This window comes from Ziziphus jujuba, chromosome 5, assembly GCF_031755915.1.
Source record: "Ziziphus jujuba cultivar Dongzao chromosome 5, ASM3175591v1".
Lineage (NCBI taxonomy): Eukaryota > Viridiplantae > Streptophyta > Magnoliopsida > Rosales > Rhamnaceae > Ziziphus > Ziziphus jujuba.
The window spans coordinates 24,007,749-24,023,110 of NC_083383.1; the positions used below are offsets into that span (position 1 = coordinate 24,007,749).

A 15,362-nucleotide genomic window follows, 5' to 3' on the forward strand; every position below is an offset into this window, starting at 1 on the left:
CAAGAAAATTTTGGATATTTTAAACCATGGTCCCACTAGCAAATATAAATTTATCACTTAACTTATACAATACATGGCAAAAATAGTAATTGTCATCTTTTTTCATTTCGTATTAAAAAAAAGTGACAAGTTCTTGTTTGTTGCATATTTTTATCACAAAAGATCCAAGAAAATTAGGCGCCAATATTTCCCTCTCCTTTTTACTTCTAAAATGTGATGAAATCTTTTAATAGTCACCTAATGTTTTAATTTTGACCAGCCAATATCTAATAGCTACAAATTATAAAATTGTTAACCACAAATTTCTTGCCCAAAATGGTGCGCTTCATGCATAGTCCACCGAAGATACCCATTTTTGGCCCACGAAAAATGCAAAGTGTTTTCTCTCTTTCTCTCCGTTATCTAGAATTCACACTCACCCAGCTCTAGCTTACTTACTCACTTATAGAGTTTAACTTCAAAAGAAGAAGATTTTGTATCTGTTCCTTTGCAGACTCGTGCAATGCAGCCAATTGCAATGATGAGATTCTTCTTGTCCACACTGCATCTGTGATAGACATTTCACAGTGTCGCAAGCTCCTGACAACTCCTCATATGCTTCCTTTTCTCTCGCTCTCTCTCCATTTTCATCTTCTAGGTTTTGTTTTCATATTGTTATTGTCTTGGGTGCTTTAGATTTTGGATTTCTATTTGGGCTTATGTTGTTGAATGGAATTGCATGGTACCCATTTCTTCAATTTGAGGGATCTTCTTTCATGCAAACTATTCTTCCAAATATTACCATTCAAGCTGTAGGTATGGATACACATATATTTCTATCTTGAATATTACATAAAAAAACAGGGGAGATGAACTTGATATATAGTTGACTGATTTTGTTGCTTATTTGTGAAATAGCATTAACAACATCAGTTCACAATCATATATATTTTGTTTTTGCCCATTTGAAACCATGGTTACTAGTTTGAAAATTGTGCATGAATTATCCAGTATCTTTAAAAACATATGTCTAAATTAATGTTCATTTTGTTGGATTTTAGTTTGAAATGAATATATTAACATACAATTGACTTTGATTTGGCTCAATCAAAACGTTCTTAGATACATATGTAGACAAATTTGAATTTTGGTGGAGCATCTTGTTTTTTGTTTATTTGTTTGCTTTTTTAGTTGGGTTCTATCTTTGTTCATTTTGCCACATCAGTTGGTTTGTTAAAGTGGTTCATTTTATTAAGAATGTGCTCCATGGCATTGTGTTACTGGTTTGTCTTACTGTGTGTTGTTAGCTTGGTTATGTAGCCTTTCTTTACTTTTTTCATAATTTTTGTTATTATCAGCTTATTTATTATGTTGTATATTGTTAGGTCAAAATATTGATGATTTTATGCCATATTTATAGCTTAATATTTGTTAGTTTGTGTTAATTTGTTATGGAAAGATACTTATTTATGTATTTTTCTTAATCTAGGTGAAAGAGGAAGAATTTTAAGAAAACAACCATAAAGATGGATTCCTTGGGTCGAATTATGGTGGGAAGCAAGATTTGAGCTCGAACGGACTAAGCATTAAAAAGATTCCAAAAAGATACCTTGAAGATTCCATAAAGATTCTATCGGGAATCTCATGATGGAAGTGGATGTCATATGAATCATCACAATTTGAGGATTTCAAATGTCTCGTTAGTTTTGGATTTCGAGGTGCGAGCAAAGAGTTATCATCATTTAAAGTTTGAAATTTATAAAAAATAATATTCTAGTTAAATCTCCACCATTGATCAAAAGAGAGAATTAAGGCAATTTGAGGGCCAAGATAAAAACAAGTGGCAATAATTGGTTAATTTATCATTAATGAGACACATGTCATGTCACATGCTTCATTAAGGGTAAATTAGACTAATTAACTATTTTTTTTAGGAGGAATTAGATAAAAGGAAAGTAGTAGAGAGCAAGTAATATACAGTTTCCTTTTTACACATGAAATTCGTCCAACCCTTTTCATGGCCTAAAAAATGTATCTTCCAAGACTCCCACATTGAAAATAAAGAGACAAAAAGATTCCCAAGGTCCTATATATATAGCCCTCACCACATTGAAGGAAGATATACAAGTTTAGAGAGTTATTTAAGAGCTTTTAGGAGGCTTAAATAGAAACAAACCAAATTTTGGGAGTTTCTAATATTCTCTTAAGGGTTCTAGGGTTTTAAAGTTTTAGAGTTTTAGAAGATCAATTGAAGAGCTTGGAGGAGGCAGAGAGACGTGGGCTTGCTTGGAGAAGAAGGCTACGACTTTGAGAGCTCTTGGAGGAGAATTTCTTCAATAGTTTTTATTCTCTTTTCCTTTCTCTTTAATTGTGAATCTTATTATTTTTAATAATTATGGATGTTGAAATTATTTTTACCATGAACTAATTTTCATAGCTAGGGCTATGATGTAGCCCTAACTATGAAGGTTTAATTATTTTAATATATGTTGAGTTTTATTTAATTAGTAATATGTTTTGTTAATAAATCATTGGTATACTTAATGCTTTCATAGGCCGGAAGGAATGAATGATTTTAATAATATTTGAGCTTGGAAATGGATAATATTATGGATCTCCAATGATTTACATGAATGCATAATTGATTGGAAAATAGTTATGTCTCATGCCATATTATTTGCTTAATCTATGCTTGATGAATTTGCATGATTTAATTTATAGGCCGGAAGGAATAAATTAGGTTATGTGAATATTATCAATTGTGAGTGGAAACTACTTTTGATTAATTTTGTGATTAAGTGTGGTTAACAAAATTACTAGTTAATTAAATTCACATATTTAAGTAATTAAATTGGAATAGTTAGTGGTGAAATCAAATGCCCTAGTATTCATAATTATTCAATTCTCTCTCTTACTTGAAATTGATCTAATTTTAATTGATTGCTTTTGTTTAATTTAGTTTATTTAGTTTTCACTTGCCATCTTAAATTTTAGTTCAAATATTATCAAAACCTAATTATCTTTGGTACTTAATACTTAATCCCTTGGGTACGACAACCCTATTTTTCCACTTTATTACTTGAAAACGATTCGTGCACTTGCGAGTTGATTTTACACATCATATATAAGAGTGCAAGACAACTTTGGTGTATAACAATTGTGGAATATTGTGTCCACCAAAGAATTTTCCAAATATATGGTTCAGATTTTCTTTTCATCTTGTCTTTTCAAGTGCTATTCTACCTTACTTTCTACTTTATGTATGGCCCTAAATCATATTTTAGCTGACAATAAGTGAGAATAACATACAAGAACAAACCAAAAAAAACATAAAGAAAATGTATGTGCTGGTTTCATATTCAAAGTGTGCTAGAAAACTAAGACTTTTTATGACTACTTTGCTTTCGATCCAATCATTGATCAGTCACTTGATGTCATTGCCGCTACTATGCAATTTATATAATAAGTTGGCATATTTTCCTTTTGCATTCAAACTTTAGGTTGAATTTTTTTCCTTACTATTTACATAACTAGAATTAGAAATTGTTTAACTTTGGCTTTCCAACTTGATTGTAGACATAGCTAGTTTATTTTATATTCATTGAACAGTTTTCACTTCACACAGTCAACATGTTGAAATTTGGTTAAAAAATGGTTCTTGCATTTTATGTTTTAAAAATTTACCTTTTTCATCATCATTTACTAGAGTTTCAAAATCATTTGCCACTATTAATTGTCTCTATGGTGAACATGTACTATATTACCATGTTTGCTTCATTGAGTTAAGTGATGCTTGCTTTTTGAAAAGCTTTGAGGTTACTACAATATGAACCCTGCTGGAGTCTATGGGATTCACATCCCTGTGCATGTCCATTTTTATCTTTGCATTTTCTTTTTTCTTATATGGATTTGAGAAATACTTTATCTATAGTTGTATGTTTTATGTTCCATTCATAATTGGATAACACTAGTTGAAGCATTAGCTTTGCTCTTTTAGTAAGTTCTTTTTCCATCAATCTATAATCTTTTTTTTCTTGTGGAAGTGCCAATGGAAACAAAGTTTGTATCTCTTTGTCCTAATTTATGTTTCTTTCTTACACTTGTAGCTCTTTCTAAGTTAAGAAGGAATATTATATCTTCCCAAGTCTGCAGATTCGTTGACCGGTATGTTGGTCTCTTTTTCTTACCTTTTCTATTGTTCAAACCATGCAGATTGCATTATGATATATCAAGCAACTATTTAAAACTGACATTTGCCTAGTAGTTATATATGTAACAATCGAATAATGATGGAGCAACCATGTTGTCACAATTATGTTGGTATTTCTCTACAACATGTTTATAATTTGGATTATATGTAAGCAGCCCACATACAAAGGATCCTTGCTACTTTATTCGTAACTTATATCCTTGATAGTCAAATGGTAATGCATATTTTTTTGTATGTCACATGTACAAATTCTAACTATTGTACTTAAGTTGCCCAATCCGTTTGCTTAACTATTACTGGTCCACTTGCTTATCTATAGCATTGTCATAAGCTAATCTAGTGATTTAATTTAATTAGGTGTCGTGCTTCCTTATTTGTTAAGTAGGATATATTATTGTAGATAAATAACTAATTCATTGAAGCTGAACCATCCCAACCTTGCATTGGAATTTCCATTTCCATAATAGTTATGTGTTTAACTTTTCATAGATTGGCATAATTTATGTAATTATGTCATTCATGTATTTCTTCTGTATTTGTATTTTCCATTTTTCTTTATATGTATCCATCAACCATTTCCCAATTTTATCTTTGTATTTTCTTGCTTAGTCTCATATATGAGCTTTGGCATATCGAATCTTTGTGCAGCTGGTAATATGTTGACTTCCGTAGCTATTTTTGCCATGTATTAACTTATTCGAATAAGTCGTTGAATTTTATAGAACTACTGTTAGTGTTTTTAATCAGAGATATAATGGATGAACCACTGCTTTTGTTTATTTCCCACACAAAAGCAAAAGCTAGCTGTTACCTGGTCTTGGTTTATACAAAAGTATTCAAGTTTAAATGTCACACTTTAAGTATAAACGAGTCCATTTTTACAAGTTAAGGTTTGATTAGGATTCATACTTATATTATATGTATGATTTTTTAGAATTTTGACGATCTCCATTTTTATCACATGTCTGTTCAAGTGATATAATATAGCATGTCACATAATGAATAAGTTGAGATTGGTGATTGCTGTATTTCTTGTGCCCATTCTTACAATAAATCTAGAGGCTTGCTGCATCATTTCTACATCAACAGAGTTGGTCTTCTATTAATGGCCAATTTTTCTTAGGCATTCTTTGCATAGGAAACTACATAAGGATATCAAAGAAAACAAGATAAAACACATGGAATAAAGAATGAAAAGCACACCACTCTTTACAAAGAAAAGAATCAAAGCCTCCCAAGTGCTTAGCTGCATGTTGCTGCTAATGTATTAACTCAAATATATATATATGTAAAAATGTATCATAATAGCTAAAGAAATTTATATCTCCATCATAAAAATAGACTTCCATGGCTATTTTTTCCATGCATTAACTTATTCGAACAAGTTGCTGAATTTTATAGAACTACCCATTATTGTTTTTAATCAGAGATATAATGAATGAATCATTGGTTTTATTTGTCTCCCGCACAAAAGCAACAGCAGTTGTTACTTGGTCTTGGTTTATACAAAAGCATTCAAGTTTAATGTCACACTTTAAGTACAAACGAGTCCATTTTTACAAGTTAAGGTTTGATTAGGATTCATACTTATATCATATACATGATTTTGTAGAATTTTGATGATCTGCATTTTTATAACATGTCTACTCAAATGATATAATATAGCAAGTCACATAATGAACAAGCTAAGACTGGTGATTGCTACAATTATTGTGCCCATCCTTATAATAAATTTAGAGGCATGTTGCATGATTTCTGCATCAAAATAGTTAATTTTCTATTAAAAACCAATATTTCTTAGGCATTCTTTGCATAGGAAACTACATAAGGATATTAAAGAAAACAAGATAAAATACATAGAATAAAGAATGAAAAGCACACCACTCTTTACAAAGAAAAGAATCAAAATCTCCCAAGTGCTTAGCTGCATGTTGCTGCTAGTATATTAACTCAAATATATATATATATATATATATATATATATGTAAAAATATATCATAGTAGCTAAAGAAATTCATATCTCCATCACAAAAATAAAGCTTTTGAATGCCAATTTAGGATAAAGACAAGAGGAAGAGAACTTGAATTTTGAATCATTCATTATTTGAAGCCAAGTGTTAAGTCTCATATCTTACATATAGATTCTTCATAGCCTGAAAGTAAAGCTGACAATCTAATTTTTTATAAAAAAAAAAAAATTCACTGATGTATATACACATGAAAAATCCATCAAATTATTTTTCGTAACATGACATGTTTTGCTCATCGTATATATCATTTCAACTTCATACGGAAGAAGACAAACTTTTCCTAAATAAACTACCTTCTAATTTGTACTAAAATAGTATGAACGACATGTTATAAACAGAGTATATAAACTTCTACAACTTAATTTGCAGAGAAAAAGAAAAAACCAGTTTAAATTGATTTACTTAAGCAGTCATAAAAAATGCATGATCCTGAGATTAGACTTGGGATTTTCTTTTTCCTTATATATCAGAGCCAACACCTTAGTTTTTATGTGTTTCCATACATTGTTATCACCAAAGCACATCACTAAATAGTTGCATGGAATTGTTGTTGTTGTTGTTTTTTTTTTTTTTTTTTTTTTTTTTTTTTTTTCTGGTTCCTCAACATTTTATTGCTGTGCATCTTGTATATAGTCACATAATATTGAGTTTCTTATAACACAAGACATCATTATCTTCATTATCATAAACGCCAACAGTTTCACCTCGATTTGCTTCACAACATTCATCAAAGTGTCTTATATTTGATAAAAATATTGGTGAGCATATCCTAGAGGCATCTAGGTAATTGGAGAAAAGTATAGACAATTAAGTTACTAGAATATTATAGCATTATGTGAGTTCAATGTAAAAAATGACTTTTAATTGTGTTTTCCACTTTTATCTATATGTAGCCATTAACCAATTTCCAATTTTTACTTTGTAGTTTCTTGCTGCATCTTATATACAAGTGCTTGGCATATCGAATCTCTTTGCAGCAGGTAATAAGTTGACATTTTCACTTTAATATTTGCGTATAAATCTATTTTTTTTCCTAGTATTTAGATCTTGTACGTGTGCCAACTCTGTTACTTATTTGGTGGATTGTCAATCCTTGTTCACTATTTACTATACTACCGATATCCTTTAGAAACGTACATATGTGTTAAAAAAAAAAAAAAAGACTATTTGGTGTTTTTGCATAAATGTGATTTGCATATGTTGCTTATAATTTTATGTGCCTGCATGTTTATCCATATACTTTGATTTTTATATTTTTGGAAAAAGATGGTTTTGGACATAGCTTACACATAGTATATCAATTACTAAATATAATAGTTGAATAGTTTCAAGCTATCCATTTGTCTAGTGAACAATAAGTGGAAACTAATTTGTAGCATAGACTCGTAGATGCCTATGATTTACTTTTAAATAGTACTTGCTTACCTATTTTCATGTTAGTTAGCTACACTATTGTAGCTTTGTTATCTATTTTTTTTACTCCTTTAACTTCCAATGCATAACTTCTAATGTTCTTAATATGAGTAGTATGTGGCCTTTATGAAGCATATATTGTATATGCTTGAGCTTTATTCTTGTTAATTGATGTCGAGGCATATTTCTTAATGTCGAGGCATATTTCTTACTTATTGTTTATGTTACCATTACGCATATAGATATGAATAAAAGTTGGATGCAACTACGAAACATAACACTTCTGAAATATTTAATGGAGTCAACCGTTTTTTGGATTTTACAAGACAACATATTGGTAATAGGACTAAAATTAAATGTCCTTGTTATAAGTGTAGCAATTTTGTCTTGCTTTCACCGGATAATGTACGTGACCATTTGGTCATCCATGGTATTGTGAGGTCATACGACCCATGGATATACCATGGAGAGACATCCATGACCAGTGCGGTTAAGAATACAACATTGAATAAGAGTGACAAACTATATATGGATAATGACGATGTGGTGGCAGATGGGACTTGGAATATGCTACTAGATTTGAATAATGAGGTGTTGTACAATGAATGAGCTAGTTCTTTAACATCTCATTTTGCTTTTGGGGAAGCTTCATTTGAGTCAAATACATTTGCCAATTTGTTCAAGAATGTAGCATAACTATTGTATCCTGGCTGTAAAATCTAGGTTTCCATTCATTGTGAAGTTGTTGCACTTGAAGACACTCAATGGAAGGAGCAATAAGTCCTCCAATATGCCACTTGAGCTGCTTAAGGATATATTTGCTGCTGGCGCACATGTACCTTCTTCTTACTACAAGACAAAACAAATCACACATGAGTTAGGACTTCATTATGAGAAAATAGATGCTTGTCAGAATGATTATATATTATTTTGGTATGAATACAAGGAACTAGAAGTTTGTCCAACTTGCAATGGATCTCAATATAAATGTGTCTCGGACAAGAATAAGAAGATTCCACACAAGATATTACGTTACTTCCCATTGAAGCCTAGGCTGCAATGAATGTTTATATTTATAAAAAAAAATTGCTAAAGATATAAGGTAGCACCATGATTTATGCGTAAAGGGTGGAATCTTGAAACACCCAGCTGATTCGAATGCATGGAAGTATTTTAACAAACAATTCCCTATATTTGCCAATGACCCTCGAAATATGGTGCTTAGATTAGCAAGTGACGATTTAATCCTTTTGATAACATGAGGACATCTTATAGCATGTGGCTGGTCATTCTAGTCCCTTATAGTCTACCATCTTGGCTACGTATGAAATCTCCATTTCTTATGTTATCTTTTTTAATCCCAAGTCCAAAGCCTCCAAGAAATTATATCAATGTATATCTTTAAACTCTTATACATGAATTAAATGAATTGTGGCAGGTTGATGTACAAACATATGATGCATCAATAGATGAACTCTTTTAGTTGCATGTTGCCATTTTGTGGACCATTAACAACTTTCCAGCTTATGCTAATTTGTCTAGATGGTTTACCAAAAGTAAACTAGCATGTCCTATCTGTAACATAGACTCCTCATCCCTTTAATTACTATATGGGAAGAAAAATTATTACATAGGATCTTAAATCATAGATGGTGGAATTGCAACTGGTATGATGGAAAGGATCTTAAATCACCTTTGAAGATGCTATTTGGATATGATGTGCTTGAACGGTTGAGTGATCTTACATAACTAACATTTTATAAGGCACATATTAGGTGGCGAAGAAGAAAGAGGGTAGATAAATCACATAATTGGATCGAGAAAAAAACATATTTTTTGAATTGCCATATTAACAATGTCTTAAGATTCAACATAATCTTGATGTCATGCATATAGAAAAAAATGTGTGCAATAGTTTATTAGGAACTATGATGAACATTGAAGGAAAGATAAATGATATTTATAATTCTCAGTTAGATTTAAAGCATATGCATATTAAACTCAAGTTACACCCAATACATAGAGGAGGTGCAATTTTTTTCCCGCTGAATGTTACATGCTCAATCATTCTAAGAAAAATAGTTTATATGAATTCTAAAGTAGTGCAAAGCTTCCTAATGGATATACATCTAACATTTCTATGTCAATGAACTTGAAAGACAATAAGATTTTTTATTTGAAGAGCCATAACTGTCATATCCTTATATGGCTTTTGCTCCCTATAGCTTTACGTGCATACTTATATAAAGATATTGGTAGAGCAATAATTCAATCGTGTATATTCTTTAGGGAGTTAACATCTAAGACTTTGAGGGTAGATGCATTAGAGCAACTTGTTCAAAACATTGCTCTAACATTATGTAGTCTTAAGAAAAATTTTCCCCTTCATTTTTTAATGGTATGATGCATCTACCAATCCATCTTGCTCGAGAACATATAATTGTAGGGCCCTATCAATTTTGTTGGATATATCCATTCGAAAGGTATGGCTACTACTTCAATTATTCTAAATATGTTTCATTTATTTGACTACATTACCTTCATTGTTCATTTGATGCAGTGTTGAAGGGTTATAATGAAAGTGAATGCTTAATATTTTGCTCATTGTACTTAGACGATGTCAAGACTATATTTACTAAACCAGATACAAATTATGATGGTGATGGTCAAATAGCAAGCTCGATATCTCCATTTTCATATAAGGACCATGGTGTAGGAGCACCCATATTTGATGAGCTCAGTATGATTAAGTGGGCAAAGATTATATGGTATGTATTGAACAATTGTGTTGAAGTCCTCCCATATATTAAGTAACTAAAACTAGGCACTTATTAGGTGTTAATTTTTATTTTGGTTAGCTTACTTTGTTTAGTTTAAGCTACTAGTTTTATGTTCAGTGAGCATAAAGAGCAACTTTAAGAGAAAATATAAAAGACATTGATGCAAGGCAACTACTAGAGTTTCCTAGGTGGTTCCTACAATGTGCAAGTTTATTTCTTCATGGATGTTTGAGGTTTCTACATAATCTATCGATGTTGTACAGTCATTACTAAATTGCATGTTCTATATATATAGATTGTGCAATTGGAAAACAATGGCTCAAATGCCAACCATTTAGCACTAGCCCGAGAACCCAATAAATGAATTTTTCACTACATTAATTGCAATATCAATGAACATGGATTTTGCATTTCAAAACGTGATATACATTAAAAAAAAAAAAAAACACCTAGAACAGTGGCACTGTAGTTAAATGAGAACACAATGGAGTACATATCGCTTTTTTTGGGGTCATGATCGACATAATTGAGTTAAGTTATGGAGGTCAAAATAGTCTTGCTATTTAAATGTAATTGGTGGGACATAGGCAATAGGAGCCGAATTCAAATTGATGAATTCAAGTTCATAAGTATCAACGTAACAAGAACATGGTACAATGAAGATCCTAATGTCCTTGCTAGTCAAGCAAAGGAAGTGATATACCTAGCTCATACCAAGATAGAAAAAAATTGGCACGTGGTTGAATAAAGGATTCAACCATCCAAATTGTATAATGTACAAGTTACAAAATCTTTTGATGATCTACACGATGAGGCATTTTAACAAGATGAGTGCAATGAGATTAACAATGAAGATGATATTGAGACCAATATCAAACCTTAAATCGGGTTGACGTGGAGGAGATATTAATTCATGCAAATGCTTGAAGTTTGAATGATGTGGAGGGTACTACATACAATTCCAATGATGAACATGAATTTAAAGATGATAATGAAGTGTCAGTGGATGATAGTGAGGAAGAACATTAGTGTTCAAACAAGCTTGATGGTTAACGATGGCGAATACTTGTTATGCTCATTTGTCATATGTGTTAGTCCTTTCATAGTATTGTTTTAGACATGATGTATTAATAGTGCATATATGGATGCGCACAGTTCATAATGTAACTATTTTTACTCATTGACTTGCATAATATGTCACCGTACTTATTTTGTAATTACATTTTGTTTTGTATGGTTATACGATGAGCTAAAATATATGTAATACAAGTTATGTATATATATATATATTAAAACTATTACATTCATTTTGTTATTGACCATGCATATCTAATGACAGTTCCCTTTTTAGGTTGAGTTGAAAATATCTACATATCATGTTAAAAGGCAAAGGCACTGTACGAGAAGGAAAACATTCAATTGGCTCATCTCCAAAGAAGCCAATGCAACATAATGGATGTATATCACATATTGCAAGCATGCAATTTGAACTCATGTATTGCTATTTATTAATTAGGGCATATTAACAGTGTCGAATTGATATTGTACTATATAAAGCTTACTAACATGTTGTGGAATTGCAAAGTGGCTGGCTCTTAGAGAACTATTGTAAAGAAAGAATCAATGTCGAAAGGTAAAATATCAGGGTATTTTTCATGTTTCAGTGGTTTATCTAGAGATATAACTACTCCATATGGATTAGCATGGATGCGTGTACATGATTCTTGCTTTGTATTGTTATTGTGAGAATGCTAAAATTTGGTTCCTTTACTAATAATCATACATGGTAGGTTGGACACACATATTTAATTTTTTATTATCAAACTTTAGTAATGTGCTTGCTGCAATGTGTCCATTGAAATAACAGTTGAACCATCATGTTCTATATGGAAATGAACTGCTTCATTATCATACTAAATAGACTGTCAATGTTGTAGAATAGTAATATGTTAATAGCAAGGTTAATATGCTCTTATGAACTTCATCTACTTAACCAGTTCATACCATGAAATATATAGTTAATGGATGTTACGTTGAACATACATGGTTGTTTGAGGTATTAAAGAAGAGCATGCCTACTAACAACCCAAAGATGATTATCACTTATCAAGATCCTGCAATGACCAAGGCTATAGCTCATAACTAACCAAATACATTTCATAGGTATTGTAGTTGGCACATACTTGAGAAGTTTTCTACATATTTGAATGCAATTACTTACAGAGATTTTTTATAAGGACTTCCGACAATGCATTTAGGAATCAGAATGCCCCAAAGAGTTTGAAAGAAAGTGGACGACTATCATTGAGAAGGCAAGCCTATATGACAATGATTGGTTAAGGTCAATATTTGACATGCATAATAGATGGGTGCCTCCATATGTTAATCATATATTCTCAGTCAGGATGTCAAGTAACCAACGTATAGAAAGCTCCCATGCATTTTTCAAGAAATATGTTTCGAAGAAGAATTTATTGATGGATTTCATACTTTGATTTAATAGGACACTTACACATCAACATCACGAAGAGTTAGCTACCGGTCACGTTGATATTAATGAGAAGCCTCTTTTAAAATTGCAGTTGGAAATGGAAAAGCAAATGGCTGAGATTTACACATGCAAAATTTTTCTTAAGTTTCAAGATGAGTTGTAGTAAAGCTTAGTAGCAATGCCACAACTTGTGCAGGAAAATGATACACATAAAATGTATACAGTCGAGAGTGGTCCTCATGACGATGTTCCTAGAGCTCAGGAAATTGCTCATGATCAAAAGTTTGAACTACGCATCTTGTAGTTGTAAGAAATTTGAGAGTCAAGGAATTCCATTAGGCATATTTTGGCATTTTTGTGACTCTTTGGTAATATTCCCTTGCCAAATAAGTATATAATGAAAAGGTGGACTAGAGTTGCAAAATCTCAAATGATATCCGATAAGCAAGGTGTAGAGATAAGTGGAATGGGTAGTTCAATGTTGATGTGGCAAGCTAAACTATTCCAAATTACTTCAGAAGTCATTGATAAAGCTATTACAAATGAGGAGTCAAGTGTATTTGTGAATGATAGTCTTAAAGATTTGCTTGAGAAGCTTAACTCCGTAAGTGGCAGCAAGAAGAGTGGAGGCATATCTGGAAAAGATTGTAATGTTTACGACACAGCATTGAAAGATCCATCTCAAGTGAGGGCAAAGGGATTTAGACGACGATTAAAAAGGGAGAAAGAGATAGCAACAAAAACCTCACAGTATAGAGGTCGACGTTGCAATGGATGTGGAAAGATTGGAAAATCACATAACAAAAGAAATTGTCCAATCCTCAACAGTCGGTAAGAAATTTATACATTTATTAGTTATTATTTTTATGCAATTGAAATGATCAAACCATATACAAACTATTATTATTTCTATGTTGGTCTTCACAAAGTGGGGATATTCCTCCACAAGCATCAGAGATTGAATCACAATGTGATTTTTACTTCAACAAGTATGAACGAGGTATCTTGCTTTGTTTGGCAGGTTCACATTAGAAATCGGGGGTAATCCTCATCTAACAACTTGCTTCATTATTCGTAGATCAACATTAGAAAACTAATGGATGACCTCCGAGTGTGATCATCTATCATGCAACAGCTTTGTGGAAATATAACTTCTCTTAGTGTCCGATTCTTGTTGTCTTGTTTTTTTTTTTTTTTTTTTTTTTTTTTTTTGTGTTTGTCATATGGCAATAACTATCAGCTTAGTTACTAAGAGAGAGTTGAGTTATGATAATAGACTCCTTAAATTGCCATGTATTGGAAACATGAGGTCTTATTTGATTATTGGAATGAACGTATGCTAGTTTGCCTTTAGTCTTGTTGATTCTTGGAATGAATGTAAACTATGTTGCTGTTTATTTTGCCAATGTGGTTTACTTTGGTTAGCAGGAAGGTAAAGATGGAGAAGTTATCCTCACTGTGAGAGTCTTCTGAGACTATCATGCATCTCACTTCAACAGGAATGTAAGATTTTTATTGATTTTTATTGTTTATATTTTCTTTCCCTCTTATTTTTCGGTCATTTGTTGATCTGTTATTATTAACTTTTTCTTAGTTATGTTTTATATTCTATTTTTCATATATTTATAATTTGTAACATTATCATTTTGGCTCAATATGTCCTATATTGATATGTTCCCCCTTTCTATTTATATACAAAAGGAAAAAAAAAAAAAAACAAGTTGTTTTCCATTTAATGGAATTGTGAATTAGTTGGTTGGAGCTGATCAAAATTTCAAATGGTATTTTCGAAAAAAGAGGCATGTAGCTAGGTCTTAGTTTAGGTGTCAAGTTTATACGGTATAAACTTCATGCATGATGACACCTTGGTAGTACATGTACTTTGCATGTAATGAGCAAAAATGACTAAGCAATTTTACAATTTTGCTATGTCCTGCTTTGAACTTATTATATCATTTTTATCGTGTTGAGATTATATGAAGAAAAAAGGAGTGTTGATTTTTGTTAAACGAGTGTTGTGCATATAGTTATTTGAAATTAGGGGGAAAAAAAGGGGACATGTTTGTTAATTTGGCTGCTGTGTTGATTTTTGTTTTTTATTATTATTATTTGGTGAGAAGGTGTTGTTGCTAAATTCTCTTGATCAGAGAAACAAAACATGAGGAATGGAAGACATCTGATGAACCATGAAGAACTGTATTGAATTTAGCTCTGGTCATACATGGCTGACAAGTCTTGCATCATTTTAAGAATGTCGGTTTGGTTAATCTTGCAAGTATTGCATGTAAAAAGAGGATGATAATGTTTAAATAGTTGAATACCTGTAGTTTCATGATTTTTTGAAGACTGAATTGCATAACAAAGATATAATTCTCATTTGTCTCACCGTTTTCAGGCTTCTTTTTTTTTTTCTGCATGAATGTATGTTCAATGTTTTTTTTCTTTTTTTATTATCTTGT

General features: G+C 31.4%; 1 protein-coding gene across 2 annotated transcripts; it reads left to right on the plus strand.

The window, feature by feature from the left end:
- Window positions 1-235: 235 nt before the first annotated feature.
- Window positions 236-12,073, plus strand: LOC125422995 (uncharacterized). Of its 2 annotated transcripts, none has more exons than XM_048475862.2 (4): window positions 236-795; window positions 4,086-4,143; window positions 7,145-7,199; window positions 11,764-12,073. In XM_048475862.2, the coding sequence occupies exons 1-4, from the start codon at window positions 699-701 to the stop codon at window positions 11,863-11,865; spliced, it is 312 nt and encodes a 103-aa protein (XP_048331819.1). In that variant the 5' UTR covers window positions 236-698; the 3' UTR covers window positions 11,866-12,073. The 2 variants fall into 2 exon arrangements, with proteins under 2 accessions (XP_048331819.1, XP_048331820.1); XM_048475863.2 differs by lacking the exon at window positions 11,764-12,073 and adding an exon at window positions 8,356-8,597 and having other exon boundaries at window positions 239-795.
- Window positions 12,074-15,362: the final 3,289 nt, after the last annotated feature.

Bases quoted from the DNA above. Each gene is read 5' to 3' on its own strand.
- LOC125422995 (XM_048475862.2), top strand. From the start codon at position 699: ATGTTGTTGAATGGAATTGCATGGTACCCATTTCTTCAATTTGAGGGA. The intron at 4,144-7,144 runs GTATGTTGGTCT...TTTACTTTGTAG, and splicing joins GTCTGCAGATTCGTTGACCG to TTTCTTGCTGCATCTTATAT. The intron at 7,200-11,763 runs GTAATAAGTTGA...TTCCCTTTTTAG, and splicing joins ATCGAATCTCTTTGCAGCAG to GTTGAGTTGAAAATATCTAC.